Below are 16,311 nucleotides of genomic sequence, written 5' to 3' on the forward strand. Positions count from 1 at the left end.
CTCAAAAGCTGTTGAATGAGTGAAAAAATGAACAAGGTGATTTCGAAATAATGAGAGCATCTGTTTGCAAAATATGTGTATCAAAACTATGAGTGCATTCTGATTGAATGGGCCTCTCCAAATAAAACAAGGGACTTCAATCAGGATTCATACCTAGGATTAATTGAACCATTGAAACTCCCCTTTGGCATCAGGGGTGGTATTGCAACAGATTCTGCAAACAACAATTGCCATTTTTCCCAAAATATACCTAAGGACTGTACCATGAAAAAAACTAGGGCACAGGAAGAGAAAGACAGCAGTATCAATTTGCAATTAATCATATCACATCCCTTTTACCATCAGGGCTTTTAGTACAGCCATTTAATAAGCACTGATTGTTGCCTAATGCCTAAAAGAGAATTTGGTACATAGTTGGCATTCAAATATTCGTTGAATGAATGAATAAATGATACATTCTATCTGTTGGTTCCTGTGCTAAGTGCTAGGGACACAAAATAAAGATGTCATTGCAGTCAGGATGAAGCCCACAATGGTCTCCAAGATGGAGTTGTCATACCAGGGAGGGATTCACAATAATTTTATTGGAGTCATGGAAGAAAATACTTAAATGTCACTCTACATGTGTTTTTCTCTTTTACGAAAAAATTTTTAAACAAGAAGAAAAAGAAAATAGGGAGAGAAGGAGTGAAGGAACAAATGAACAAACTTAGCTTTGTTACTATTTAACAAATGGATTGACACTGGCACCTTTGTTTGGTTTTATGTCAAGTAGTTCCACACAATGTGTGTGAAAATATCTTGAGGGATGGGGTGGGCAGTAACACAGTAGAACTGACTGGGCATCAGCACACTTTTACCGGCTCTCAGTAGATTTAAATGATATACAGCTTCCACTGGATTTTAAAATTATATTATCTACCTCTAAAAGTAAACTAAACCTCCCCAAAAATTAATATGAGGACTGAGAAGAATCCTGCAAAACACAAATAAATTTAAAAACCTGCCATTTGAAGATAACCCTCATATGCAGTAATGAATATGCAATATACAATAATGAATAAGTAAATGAACAGTTAGTAACATAAGAACTGACAATCTTCTATTCCTGGCTAAAGCCATACTGCCAGGTTAAGCAATGCTTCTTAGAAGATGTTTAAACACACACACACACACACACACACACACACACACACACACACATCCTGTCCCTTGAAGGTATAAGCGTGAGAAATTAACTGCTTTTTAAATAAATAAGAGAAAACTTTGGAAATACATGTTTAACAATGTGTCCAGCATTAGGTGATTGAGTTCAGTTGTTTTGTTTTACTGAAAATTAAGGGCTTAGACATGCACACATAAAAATTTGGGAGGCAAAAATTACCTACCAAGTTTGGTTGATTTTGAACACATTTCTTAAAATATGTATATAAATATAATGAAACTCCTTTGATTTGATTTGAAAGGGTAGCCAATTTAAATCAGGGAAGATGGAAAGTCACTTGCTGAATTTCAACAAAACCCTTGCATGATTGGTGGGACTGACAACTTAGTGTCATGATTTATTAAGTTCTGCTAATGAACTTCATGCATCTGGAGCCACATAATTATGGGGAAACTTCTTCAGTGCTTCAGACCAAGTGTTTAGATTAAACTTAGAATCATACCTTTGGGTCATTTTATCACAGTGTTTCAAAAATTATAAATTCTATCCAGTCATATTGTTAACGCTGAATATATTGCTATTAAAAAATAAATGGAATAAAATACCTAAATGTTTGTTCTGTAACTCAGCCTTTTTAATTTTTAACTTTGGCAATATTTTATAATTCATATTGTTAGTAGAACAGTATTATTACATGTGTATAATTTATAAACGTGGTTTGGCCACACATGCACAAAATGTATTACCCATAAGAGTGCATAATCAAAAATATTTGAAGAGTATTGTAGTAATAGATAGATTATATTGCCATGTATTTTATCTTTTTCTTGAAAACTGAGTTTCCAGATCTTCTGATTAAACAGAAAAGAAAGTTTGTAACTGAAGGGTGACTGAAATCACAAAAACAACATTATTACTATTATTCAGCTCATGAATATTATGAACAAAACTGTAACTATTGAGAAATGTTATGAGGTAGGTATGTGAGAGATGCTTCCACCTCATCAGTTGTTCATGTAATTTCATCATTAAATACTAAAATACAAGACAAAACAAAAAATATACCTACCAAGTAAGAAGGTACTGAAAATAAGAAGGTGATTTACTTTCATGGGGTAGCTAATAAGATCTTTTCCCCCTCAAGATGAAAAATATGTGACAATTATAGACATTCTATGTGTAATGTCTTACCCTTCATATGACCTCATCTATTAACCGGTTTAATGATGGTTACTTTGTTAGAATTTACCTAAATAATCCATGTCTCACTTCAATTCTTATCGATTATGAATATTATTGAGGTTTGAGGATTCTAGGCCATTCTAGAATTCAAAGATAGTATTGTCAAGAGACCTTCAAGATGGCAGAGGAGTAAGACATGGAGATCACCTTCCTCCTCACAAATACATCAAAAATACGTGTTCATGTGGAACAACTCCTACAGCACACCTACTGAACGCTGGCAGAAGACCTCAGACCTCCCAAAAGGCAAGAAACTCCCCATGTACCTGGGTAGGGCAAAAGAAGAAAGAAAAAACAGAGACAAAAGAATAGGGATGGAACCTGCACCTCTGGGAGGGAACTTTGAAGGAGGAAAAGTTTCCACACACTAGGAAGCCCCTTCACTGGTGGAAAAGAGGGGTGGGTGGTGGGGGAAGCTTTGGAGCTACAGAGGAGAGTGCAGCAACAGGGGTACAGAGGGCAAAGTGGACAGATTCCCGCACAGAGGATCGGTGTCAACCAGCACTCACCAGTCTGAGATGCTTGTCTTCTCACCCGCCGGGGTGGGTGAGGGCTGAGAGCTGAGGCTCAAGCTTCGGAGGTGAGATCCCAGGGAGAGGACGGGAGTTGGATGCGTGAACATAGCCTGAAGGGGGCTAGTGTGACACAACTAACTGGGAGGGAGTCCAGGAAAAAGTCTGGAACTGCCTAAGACTCAACAGACCATTGCTTTGGGTCATGTGAGGAGAGGAGATTCACAACACTGCCTAAACGAGCTTCAGAGACGGGCACGAGCTGCAGCTATCAGCGCAGACACCAGAGACGGGCATGAAACGCTAAGGCTGCTGCTGCAACTACCAAGAAGCCTGCATGCAAGCACAGTCCACACCTCCCCTCCCGGGGGCCTGTGCACCTCGCCACTGCCAGGGTCCTGTAATCCAGGGGCAACTTCCCTGGGAGAACACACAGCAGGCCTCAGGCTGTTGCAACGTTATGCGGGCCTCTGCAGCTGCAGGCCCGCCCTGCATTCCGTATCCCTCCCTCCCCCCAGCCTGAGTGAGGCAGAGCCCTCTAATCAGCCGCTCTTTAACCCGCTCCTATCTGGGCGAAGAACAGATGCCAGAGGGTAACCTACATGCAGAGGCAGGGCCAAATCCAAACCTGAACCCCAGGAGCTGTGCAAACAAAGAAGAGAAAGGGAAATTTCTCTGTGCAGCCTCAGGAGCAGCAGATTAAATCTCCACAATCAGCTCAATGTACCCTGCATCTGTGGAACACTGGAATAGACAACAAATCATCCCAAAATTGAGGTGGTGGATTTTGGGTGCACCTGTCAACTTGGAGTTTGCTGCATGAGACTGATTAGTTTCTGATTTTTATGTTTATCTTAGTATAGTTTCTAGCACCTGTTATCATTGGTGCATTTGTTTATTGGTTTGGTTGCTCTCTTCTTTATTTTTAAATTACTTTTTTTTTACTTTAATAATTTTTTTAATTTTTATTTTCATAACTTTTTAATTTTATTTTATTTTTTTCTTTCTTTCTTTTTTTCCTCCCTTATCTTCTGAGCCCCGTGGCTGACAGCATCTTGGTGCTTCAGCTGGGTTTCAGGCCTGAGGCTCTGAGGTGGGAGAGCCAGGCTCAGGACATTGGACCAGCAGAGACCTCCCGGCCCCATATAATATCAACCGGCGAGAGCTCTCCCAGATATCTCTGCCTCACTGCTAAGACCCAGCTTCACTCAACAACCACCAAGCTCCAGTGCTGGACACCCCATGCCAAACAACTAGCAAGACAGGAACACAACTCCACCCATAAGCAGAGAGGCTGCCTAAAATCATAATAAGTTCACAGAAAACCCAAAACACACCACTGGACGAGGTCCTGACCACCAGAAAGACAAGATCCAGCCTCATCCACCAGAACACAGGCACCACTCCCCTCCACCAGGAAGCCTATAAAACCAACTGAACCAACCTTACCCACTGGGGGCAGACACCAAAAACAACAGGGACTACGAACATGCAGGCTGCGAAAAGGAGACCACAAACACAGTAAGTTAAGCAAAATGAGAAGACAGAGAAATATGCAGCAGATGAAGGAGCAAAGTAAAAACCGACCTAACCAAATGAATGAAGAGGAATAGGCAGTCTACCTGAAAAAGAATTCAGAATAATGATAGTAAAGATGATCCAAAATCTTGGAAATAGAATGGAGAAAATACAAGAAAAGTTTAACAAGGACCTAGAAGAACTAAAGAGCAAACAAAAAGTGATGAACAACACAAAAAAGGATATTAAAAATTATCTGGAAGGAATCAATAGCAGAATAAATGAGGCAGAATAATGGATAAGTGACCCGGAAGATAAAATAGTGGAAATAATTACGGCAGAGAAGAATAAAGTAAAAAGAGTGAAAAGAATCGAGGATAGTCTCAGAGACCTCTGGGACAACATCAAATGCACCAACATTCGAATTATAAGGGTCCCAAAGGAAGAAGAGAAAAAGAAAGGGACTGAGAAAATATCTTAAGAGATTAAAGTTGAAAACTTCCCTAATATAGGAAAGGAAATAGTCAGTCAAGTCCAAGAAGTGCAGAGAGTCCCATACGGGATAAATCCAAGGAGAAACACACCAAGACACATATTAATCAAACTTTCAAACATTAAATACAAAGAAAAAATATTAAAAGCAGCAAGGGAAAAGCAACAAATGACATAAAAGGGAATCTCCATAAGGTTAACAGCTGATCTTTCAGCAGAAACTCTGCAAGCCAGAAGGGAGTGGCAGGACATATTTAAAGTGATGAAAGGGGAAAACCTACAACCAAGATTACTCTCTCCAGCAAGGATCACATTCAGTTTCAATGGAAAAATTAAAACCTTTACAGAGAAGCAAGAGCTAAGAGAATTCAGCACCACCAAACCAGCTTTACAACAAATGCTGAAGGAACTTCTCTAGGCAGGAAACACAAGAGAAGGAAAAGACCTATAAAAACAAGCCCAGGGGCTTCCCTGGTGGCGCAGTGGTTGAGAATCTGCCTGCCAGTGCAGGGGACATGGGTTCGAGCCCTGGTCTGGGAAGATCCCACATGCCGCGAAGCAACTAGGCCCGTGAGCCACAATTGCTGAGCCTGCGCGTCTGGAGCCTGTGCTCCACAACGAGAGGCCGCGATAGTGAGAGGCCCGCGCACCGCGATGAAGAGTGGCCCCCACTTGCCACAACTAGAGAAAGCCCTCACGCAGAAACGAAGACCCAACAGAGCCATAAATAAAAAAAAAAAAAAAAAAAACAAGCCCAAAACAATTAAGAAAATGGTAATAGGAACATACATATCGATAATTACCTTAAATGCAAATGGATTAAATGCTCCCACCAAAAGACATAGACTGGCTGAATGGATATAAAAACAAGACACATATATATGCTGACTACAAGAGACCCACTTCAGACCTAGGGACACATACAGGCTGAAAGTGAGGGGATGGAAAAACATATTCCATGAAAATGGAAATCAAAAGAAAGCTGGAGCAGCAATTCTCACATCAGACAAAATAGACTTTAAAATAAAGACTATTACAAGAGACAGAGAAGGACACTACATAATGATCAAGGGATCAATCCAAGAAGAAGATATAACAATTGTAAATATTTATGCACCCAACATAGGGGCACCTCAATACATAAGCCAAATGCTAACAGCCATAAAAGGGGAAATCGACAGTAACACAATCATAGTAGGGGACTTCAACACCCCACTTTCACCAATAGACAGATCATCCAAAATGAAAATAAATAAGGAAACACAAGCTTTAAATGATACATTAAACAAGATGGACTTAATTGATATTTATAGGACATTCCATCCAAAAACAAAAGAATACACATTTTTCTCAAATGCTCATGGAACATTCTCCAGCATAGATCATATCTTGGGTCACAAATCAAGCCTCGGTAAATTTAAGAGAATTGAAATCATATCAAGTATCTTTTCTGACCATAACACTATGAGACTAGATATCAATTACAGGAAAAGATCTGTAAAAAATACAAACATACGGAGGCTACACAATACACTACTTAATAACCAAGAGATCACTGAAGAAATCAGAGAGGAAATCAAAAAATACCTAGAAACAAATGACAATGAAAACGCAATGGCCCAAAACCTATGGGATGCTGCAAAAGCAGTTCTAAGAGGGAAGTTTATAGCAATACAACCCTATCTCGAGAAACAAGAAAAATCTCAAAAAAAAAAAAAACAACCTAAACTTACACCTAAAGCAATTAGAGAAAGAAGAACAAAAAAACCCAAAATTAGCAGAAGGGAAGAAATCATAAAGATCAGATCAGAAATAAATAAAAAAGAAATGAAGGAAACGATAGCAAAGATCAATAAAACTAAAAGCTGGTTCTTTGAGAAGTTAAACAAAATTGGTAAACCATTAGCCAGACTCATCAAGAAAAAAGGCAGTAGACTCAGATCAACAGAATTAGAAATGAAAAAGGAGAAGTAACAACTGACACTGCAGAAATACAAAGGATCATGAGAGATTAATACAGGCAACTATATGCCAATAAAATGGACAACCTGGAAGAAATGGACAAATTCTTAGAAAAGCACAACCGTCCAAGACTGAACTAGGAAGAAATAGAAAATATAAACAAACCAATCACAAGCACTGAAAATGAAACTGTATTAAAAATCTTCCAGCAAACAAAAGCCCAGGAACGGATGGCTTCACAGGTGAATTCTATCAAACATTTAGAGAAGAGCTAACACCTAAACTTCTCAAACTCTTCCAAAATACAGCAGAGGGAGGAACACTACCAAACTCATTCTACGAGGCCACCATCACCCTGATACCAAAACCAGACAAAGATTTCACAGAAAAAGAAAACTCCAGGCTAATATCTCTGATGAACATAAATGCAAATATCCTCAACAAAATACTAGCAAACAGAATCCAACAGCACATTAAAAGGATCATACACCATGATCAAGTGGGGTTTATCCCAGGAATGCAAGGATTCTTCAATATACACAAATCAATCAATGTGATATGCCACATTAACAAATTAAAGGATATAAACCATATGATAATCTCAATAGATGCAGAAAAACCTTTCGACAAAATTCAACACCTATTTATGATAAAAGCTCCCCAGAAAGTAGGCATAGAGGGAACCTCTATGCACAGGCACATATGGTCACCTTATCTTTGAGAAAAGAGGCAAGAATATACAATGGAGAAAAGACAGTCTCTTCAATAAGTGGTGCTAGGAAAACTGGACAGCTACACATAAAATAATTAAATTAGAACACTTCCTAACACCATACCCAAAAATAAACTCAAAATGGATTAAAGACCTAAATGTAAGGCCAGACTCTATTAAACTCTTTGAGGAAAACATAGGCAGAACACTCTTTGACATAAATCACAGCAAGATCCTTTTTGACCCACCTCCTAGAGAAATGGAAATAAAAACAAAAATAAACAAGTAAGACCTAGTGAAACTTAAAAGCTTTTGCACAGCAAAGGAACCCATATAGAAGATGACAAGACAACCCTCAGAATGGGAGAAAATATTTGCAAACAAAGCAGCTGAGAAAGGATTAATCTCCAAAATATACAAGCAGCTCATGCATCTCAATATTAAAAAAACAAACAACCCAATCCAAAAATGGGCAGAAGACCTAAATAGACATTTCTCCAAAGAAGATATACAGATTGCCAACAAACACATGAAAAGATGCTCAACATCATTAATCATTAGAGAAATGCAAATCAAAACTACAATGAAGTATCACCTCACACCAGTCAGAATGGCCATCACCGAAAACTCTACACACAATAAATGCTGGAGAGGGTGTGGAGAAAAGGGAACCCTCTTGCACTGTTGGTGGGAATGTAAATTGATACAGCCACTATGGAGAACAGTATGGAGGTTCCTTCAAAAGCTAAAAATAGAACTACCATACGACCCAGCAATCCCACTACTGGGCATATACTCTGAGAAAACCATAATTCAAAAAGAGTCATGTACCACAATGTTCATTGCAACACTACTTACAATAGCCAGGACATGGAAGCAACCTAAGTGTCCATCAACAGATGAATGGATAAAGAAGATGTGGCACATATGTACAATGGAATATTACTCAGCCATAAAAAGAAACGAAATTGAGTTATTTGTAGTGAGGTGGATGGACCCAGAGTCTGTTATACAGAGTGAAGTAAGTCAGAAAGAGAAAAACAATTACTGTATGCTAACACATATATATGGAATCTAAAAAAAAAAATGGTTCAGAAGAACCTAGGAGCAGGACAGGAATAAAGACGCAGATGTAGAGAATGGCCTTGAGGACACAGGGAGGGGGAAGGGTAAGCTGGGACAAACTGAGAGAGTGGCATGGACATATATACACTACCAAATGTAAAATAGGTAGCTAGTGGGAAGCAGCTGCACAACACAGGGAGATCAGCTCCGTGTTTGTGACCACATAGAGTGGTGGGATAAGGAGGGTGGGATGGAGACGCAAGAGGGAGGAGATATAGGTATATACGTATATGTATAGCTGATTCACAGAAGAAACTAACACAACACTGTAAAGCAATTATACTCCAATAAAGACATTAAAAAAAAAAAACACAAAGATAGTATTGTCACCCTCAATCAGGAGGGAAACTTAAAATAGTTCCTTTTTCATTGTTTACTTGATTTTTTGTCCATTGTAATAAAAGGGTCAATAATACAGGTTACAAAATCAAAGAAGTATGAAAGCAAACTCATCCGACCCATTAAACAAGTATCAATAATAAGTTTGAAGGGAGTGAAAAAGCCCAAAGGTTACATGTAAAGCTCACTGAAAGTAGATGCATAGCCTCTGGGAGTTGCAGTAGTCAACTGTGTACAGAACAATTTTTTAAACACACTTTGGACTGTTTTCCTTTTACAGATGAAGAAACTGAGAGGAAGAAAGTTCAAAAGATTCGTTCAAGTTCTCATAGCAAGCTAACTTTTCTCTGTGTCCCCTATCTACCACACTTTCCACTCTCCTATTGGCTTCCTCTTCAAGCATCTGCTCACTGATTTTCTACTAAGTATTTGATAAGTTCTAATGAAAGAGACTACAAAATTTTCACCCACTCTATGAAATACGGATTCTTATCCATAGGCCTCTTCTTTTATCCTTGTATATGGATATCAACCAATTAATCAACTTGCTTTCTTTATGTTGTTTATTACCTTAGTCCTCACTAAATTACATCAATATTTTCCACATAATAAAAATGTCATAATTAAATTAGATTTTTAACATTTTGGTCCAGTGTAGCCCATGCTGATCTAAATTTTAGCAATTCCTTCAGTTTTAGGTCAGTTCCTTTCACTTCTGTTAAAGTCAAGTAAAATTAAACATAACTCAGTTTATTAAACTCCCTCCTACAATATACTATATTAATAAACACATTAAAATCTATCCTTCTACATAGTTAACTAGAATATGACTCACCAAATGATTGCATTCTATAATTCTAGATCATAGAATTTTGAGTGACTTTTGGCTTTCTTCTTAACACTTACTAGTCCTTCTTGAATTTTTTAAAAAGGAAATTATTTTGAAAAACTAACAGCCTCATAACTCTTAAAAATGTTCAAGGTCTCTAGAAAGAAAAAAAGTTATTTTGTCTCACAACTGGTTGGTCTGATATCAGCCTAAAGAATGGATACTGAAAAAATAAGATATAATGCAGTGTAATAGAGATTGCATAAACTTTACAGTCTCAAGAAGAACTGGCTTCAAATCCTGGCTTAATATAATATTCAACATGCTACTTAATTTCCCCATCTTCACCTTTTCATGTTCACCCCCACCTTGGTCCAACCTCACAGTACAAGCCAACAGAATCCACTCTCCATTATGAAAGCTCAGTACATCTCACCCTGCATCTTGGCAGAACTGTTCCAGTCACAGAATCACTCACTACTAGTTTACTGCAAAGCTAAACCTTATACCTCAAGAGGACCACCCTTGCTGGCATTGAGCAATGATTCAGGGGGAAAGTTAAAGTTAGGTCAGGAAATACCAACTGATGCTAAAAATAACTTATGTTGCTTAGGCATTAATCAGAAACAATAAGGAAAAGACTGCCCTTTACTTCTTTTCCTCTTTCTCATCAAGCTCTCCATTGCTACTCATTTTAATCTGGTTTTACCCATTTAAGAACCGTTGTTGCAGGATCACACACTATAAATTGTATCAGTGGACTCACCTAGTGTTGGGTTGGCTCATGCACCCACCTCTTTGGGAACAGCCACCAAATCACATAACGTGGGCTCTCACTGAGCAAGACATCTGCTATGTTTAGAACGGCTTCTAGTGAAGATGCATCCTGTCCATTATCATCTTTGTGTAATAGATGAAGAAACAGGCACTGCATCAGAAGGTTATTAACCTGCCTAAATCGCTCCCATGTGTTCTGAGATGGAACTGAACTAAACTGAACTCTCTATTCTTCATTAACATAGTCAACTCCCCATTAACAACCATGTTGCAAGGTTGGGCAGAAAGAGGAAGCAGAGAAAGAACAGTAATTACAGAGAGGTTGTTTTTTCCTTTCTTTCTACAGATTACTAGAACATTCAAAGAGTCAAATTTAAGAAAACAGTTCATCAGAGCTCATGTTGTCAAACTGAGGTGAGTGGAACTACAACAAAAAATATCTATAAGCATAGATACAACTTGGTGCATTTGATTTTGTTCACAGCATAGATAATGAATGAGACATTCACACAATGTGTTGCAATATTATGAAAATAGTATCATGGGCAGTTTAAAAACCAATGCCAAAAAACAAAACATGTCACATACGGTCTACTTACTAATGTAAATAACCATATTACTTCAGTTCTTGGTGGGAAAAGGAGGAAAGGGTAGAGAGAGAGTTGGGTGAAGGTACAGCAGCAGGGTTATTCTATTATATAACTCCAGGGGATACTATTCACGATACAGTCTATGTAGCAAACAATGCCTTGTGGAGATGTGCAATGTTGTGGTCCTGGGCACGACTGGAACACTAAACCAACACCAAAAGTGGCTTTTTGGGTTTTGTCTGCCTGGAATGCTATAATATAAAGGATGCTGTGGCCAAATACAGACGTGTCTGCTATGAATTAATAATTCATATGAATAATGCTAGAAGTAGCAGCACACAAGCTAGTTATTTGCCGTTCTTACCTTAGTTGAATATGGACTTATCCTTGTGATGTGATGTGATATCCCTACCAACTAAAATAGCCACCCTTACTGACCCTACCATAAATGTCTCAAATGTCCATATTGCTCAATCCTTCAAATAATATACAAAAGCTCTTCAGAAGGGAGAGAAATTATACTAATTCTTTCTCAAATACTAATACCACAAGAAAATTAATTTTTCTTATTCTCGGAAGAGTCACCTAGTTAAGTACCCAGGAGCATAGAGCTCTGGTCAGTTAAGTTTTGCTGAGGAGTTCAAGAAGTAAGAAGAATCCATAGGAAGAGCATTTTCCAAAATGCATTTCAGTCAGTTCAGTGCACATTCACCTTAGTACTTTCTTGAGAAATTCTCTGTACCAGCCACTAGCTTGCAATACTTGTAGGACTGAATCTGCATTTTTTTTCTCCTTTTGTTCACTTCCCACTTACTTCTCATTTCACTGCAGTCTGGCTTGTGACCTCACCACAAAATAGTAATTGCTCTTGCCAAGTTCAGCAATGACATCTGAATCACAAACTCCAAAGAAATTATATCAGTCCTCTTCTTGGACCTCTCAACAGTATTTAACACTGTTGAGTTTTCAATCCTTTTTGAAATAGTACCATCCCTTGGTTTCTATGACCCTATACACCCCTGATTTTCCTTTTATCTTTCAAGTTATTCCTTCTCAATTTTCTTTGTTAGTTCTTATTCCTTCCTTTTCTCAAATGTTGTCAGACTGTGCTGTAAGCCTCTCATCTTCTCAGTTCACACTGAAGCTCCTTTTAGGGGCTTCATTGCCCCTATATGCTAATTATTATCAAAGTTGTACCTCTGGGCCAGTCCTCTCTTCTCATCTCGCGATGTGAATATACACAGCCATCTACTTGATATCATCATATGGCTATCTTGGACAACTCAACTTTAATAAGTCCAGACCAGAACCTATCATTTCTCCCCCACCAAATATGTTACTCTTCTGGTATTGCCTAGCTCTGTCAATGGTGTCACCTTCAACCCAGATGCTCAAGAAAGAGTTATGAGTTATCTCTAAATTCCTCTCTCCCTCAACCCACACATCCAACCTTCACAATTCTATTTCTTAATTATGTTTAAGATCCATAACTTCAAACATACTGCCCTCAACCATCTCTCTCCTTATCTATAAACAGCCTCCTAATGAGTCTCCTTTCCTGCAGTCTTGCTCCACTCCACATTCTACATAGCAACCAGAAAGATTTTTTGAAATGAAAAGCTAAACATAGTATTTGCTTAAAGTTCTTCTAACTGCCATTCCTTACTCTTATGATATGTCAAATATCATATATAAACATGAATAATATATGTGCATCAAAGATATATGTATTCTTGATATATATATATGTCTCCTTTCATATATATATATATATATATATATATATATATATAAAACAAAGTTTACTAAACCTTCCTATATAGGGTTTTCTCCTACCATCTCTATTGCTGGGGTAGTCTTTTACTACTCTCTACTTTGTTCTTTACTCACAAGTCCCACTAGACTGTTTTCAGTTCTTCACTCTCTCTAACCTCAAGATCTTCTTACATAAGCTATTCCCTCTGTCTGAAATACACATCCACACACACACACCACTTTTTTTCCCTTCCCCTTCTGTTTTAAAATATACTGCATCAATAGAAAATTTGAGGTACAGTAAGGCCAACAAATCAGGAGATGATGACTTTTGAAAAGAGAGTTTGTTACTCACAGTTCCCAAGAGGAAGGTACATGACTCTTTGATAGAGTTGTTATAAAGATCAAATAAATGAAGTATAAAACACCGTCCTGTTTGAGTATCTATTTACATGTTTATCATTCACTAAAGATACCTCTTCTTTGAATTGCATATTCATCTTTTCTGGTTTTTTTCTATGATTTGTCTTTTCCTTATAGATTTGTAGGAGTTCTTTGTCTATAGGAGGTACCAAACATTTGTTACTTTGAGTTGCAAATATATTCTCCCTGTCTATAGCATTATCTTAACACTTTGTATATGCATCTTTTGTTGTAGAAAATCAATTGTAAAATGTCTTACTTAAGAAATCCTTTCTCCTCTTGTATATAAAGAAAATCTCCCATATTTGACTATAAATTTTAAATTTTTGCTGTTCCTATTCAAGTGCTTTGTGTGTGACATGAGGAAGATTTTTAATTTTTTACATGAGTTATTTTCCTTCAGATTTGTGATACCACTTCTATAGTATATTGTTTACATATGTCTATGAGTCTGTTTCTGGATTCCTATTAGACTTAATAATAGGAATTCTGTTCCTTCCAATTAAGCTTAGTAATTGTCAAATAAAACCTACCACTATGGATTTGCCTATTTCTCCTTGTTCAATATATTTTGAGCACATATTATCAAGCACCTATATGTTTAGAATTATTATATCTGCCTCATGAACTATTTCTTTTAGCAAGGTATTAATCCTTTTTATCACTAATTAATGTCTTTCGATCTTAAAATCTCTTATATCTGATACTATTATGCTACACTGACTTTCTTATGGTTCTTTTTTCAACATACCTTATCTTCATTTTCAACATTCATATATCCTTACAGGTTAGATTTTTCTCCTAAAACAAGAAGACACCTAGATTACATTTTCAAATGCATTCTGACCATCTTTGCCTTTAACTAGAGAGTTTAGTCAGTTTCAATTTATTGTGATGACAGTTACATTTGTATTTATTTCCTCCATATTATCTTATGTTCTTCATCCTGGTTTTTCTAATGCTTTTTCCTATTATCTTGCCTTCCCTTGTATGATTGTATTTTCATTTTCTTTTTTCCGTTTACTAATTTACAAGTTCTACATTCCATTTATCTTATTTTAGTGATTATTCTTAAAAATTCTTACAAACAAGGAGAGTTGGTTTAATCCACTACCCTTCTTCCAAATAATACAGGAAACTTGGAACAGTTATACACATATTACTGATGTTTTAGTTCCACCTTATTTGTAACACCTGCAAATAAGTCACTGTAATTATACGGTCAATGTCATTTTATTTATTTTTTTAAGTAAACATTTTATTTTGGAATAAGTTTAAGCTTACAGAAAGGTTCCAAAGACAGTACAGAACGTTTCTACATACACTTCACCTAGCTTCCCCTAATGTTAACATCTTACATAACTATGGTACATTTGTCAAAACTAAGAGATTAACATTGGTACATTATTAGACTCTGATTTACTTGGTTTTCTCCAGTTCTTCCACTAATGTTCTTTTTCCATTTCAGGATCCAACCCAATATACCACATTACATTTAGGGTGGTTTTTTTTTTTTTAACATCTTTATTGCAGTATAATTGCTTTACAATGGTGTGTTAGTTTCTGCTGCATAACAAAGTGAATCAGCTATAGGCATACATATATCCCCATATCTCCTCCTTCTTGCGTCTCCCTCCCACTCTCCCTATCCCACCCCTCTAGATGGTCACAAAGCACAAAGCTGATCTCCCTGTGCTATGCAGCTGCTTCCCACTAGCTATTTTACATTTGGTAGCGTATATAGGTCAATGTTACTCTCTCACTTCGTCCCAGCTTACCCTTCCCCCTCCCCGTGTCCTCAAGTCCATTCTGTATGTCTGTGTCTTTATTCCTGTCCTGCCTGTAGGTTCTTCAGAACCTTTGTGGGTTTTTTTTTTAGATTCCATATATATGTGTTAGCATACGGTATTTGTTTTCCTCTTTCTGACTTACTTCACTCTGTATGACAGACTGGGTCCATCCACCTCACTACAAATAACCCAATTTTGTTTCTTTTTATGGCAGAGTAATATTCCATTGTACATATGTGCCACATCTTCTTTATCCATTCATCTGTCAATAGACACTTAGGTTGCTTCCATGTCCTGGCTATTGTAAGTAGTGTTGCAATGAACACTGTGGTACATGACTCTTTTTGAATTATGGTTTTCTCAGGGTATATGCCCAGTAGTGGGATTACTGGGTCACATGGTAGTTCTATTTTTACTTTTTTAAGGAACTTCCATACTGTTCTCCACAGTGGCTGTATCAATTTACATTACCACCAACAGAGCAAGAGTGTTCCCTTTTCTCCACACCCTCTCCACCATTTATTGTTTATAAACTTTTTGATGATGCCATTCTGACCAGTGTGAGGTGATACCTCACTGTAGTTTTGATTTGCATTTATCTAATGATTAGTGATGTTGAGCATCTTTTCATGTCTTTGTTGGTAATCTATGTATCTTCTTTGGAGAAATGTCTATTTAGGTCTTCTGCCCATTTTTGGATTGGGTTGTCTGTTTTTCTGACATTGAGCTGCATAAGCTGCTTGTATATTTTGGAGATTAATCCTTTGTCAGTTGCTTCATTTTCAAATATCTTCTCCCATTCTGAGGGTTGTCTTTTCATCTCCTTTATGGTTTCCTTTGCTGTGCAAAAGCTTTTAAGTTTCATTAGATCCCACTTTTTACTTTTGTTTTTATTTCCATTTCTCTAGGAGGGGGGGTCAAAAAGGATCTTGCTGTGATTTATGTCAAAGAGTGTTCTGCCTATGTTTTACTCTAAGAGTTTAATAGAGTCTGGCCTTACATTTAGGTCTTTAATCCATTTTGAGTTTATTTTTGTGTATGGTGTTAGGAAGTGTTCTAATTTCATTCCTTTACATGTAG

General features: G+C 37.3%; 1 protein-coding gene across 1 annotated transcript in view; it reads left to right on the top strand.

Annotated features, from left to right (window-relative positions):
- TMPRSS11D (transmembrane serine protease 11D) overlaps positions 1-16,311 on the top strand; it is a 47,360-nt gene that overhangs the window by 8,975 nt on the left and 22,074 nt on the right. Inside the window, exon 4 of the mRNA XM_028161716.1 lies at positions 11,020-11,087. Within this exon, the coding sequence (XP_028017517.1) occupies positions 11,020-11,087 (68 nt within the window). The remainder of the gene's footprint in view (positions 1-11,019; positions 11,088-16,311) is intronic.

This window comes from Balaenoptera acutorostrata, chromosome 5 (assembly GCF_949987535.1).
Source record: "Balaenoptera acutorostrata chromosome 5, mBalAcu1.1, whole genome shotgun sequence".
Lineage (NCBI taxonomy): Eukaryota > Metazoa > Chordata > Mammalia > Artiodactyla > Balaenopteridae > Balaenoptera > Balaenoptera acutorostrata.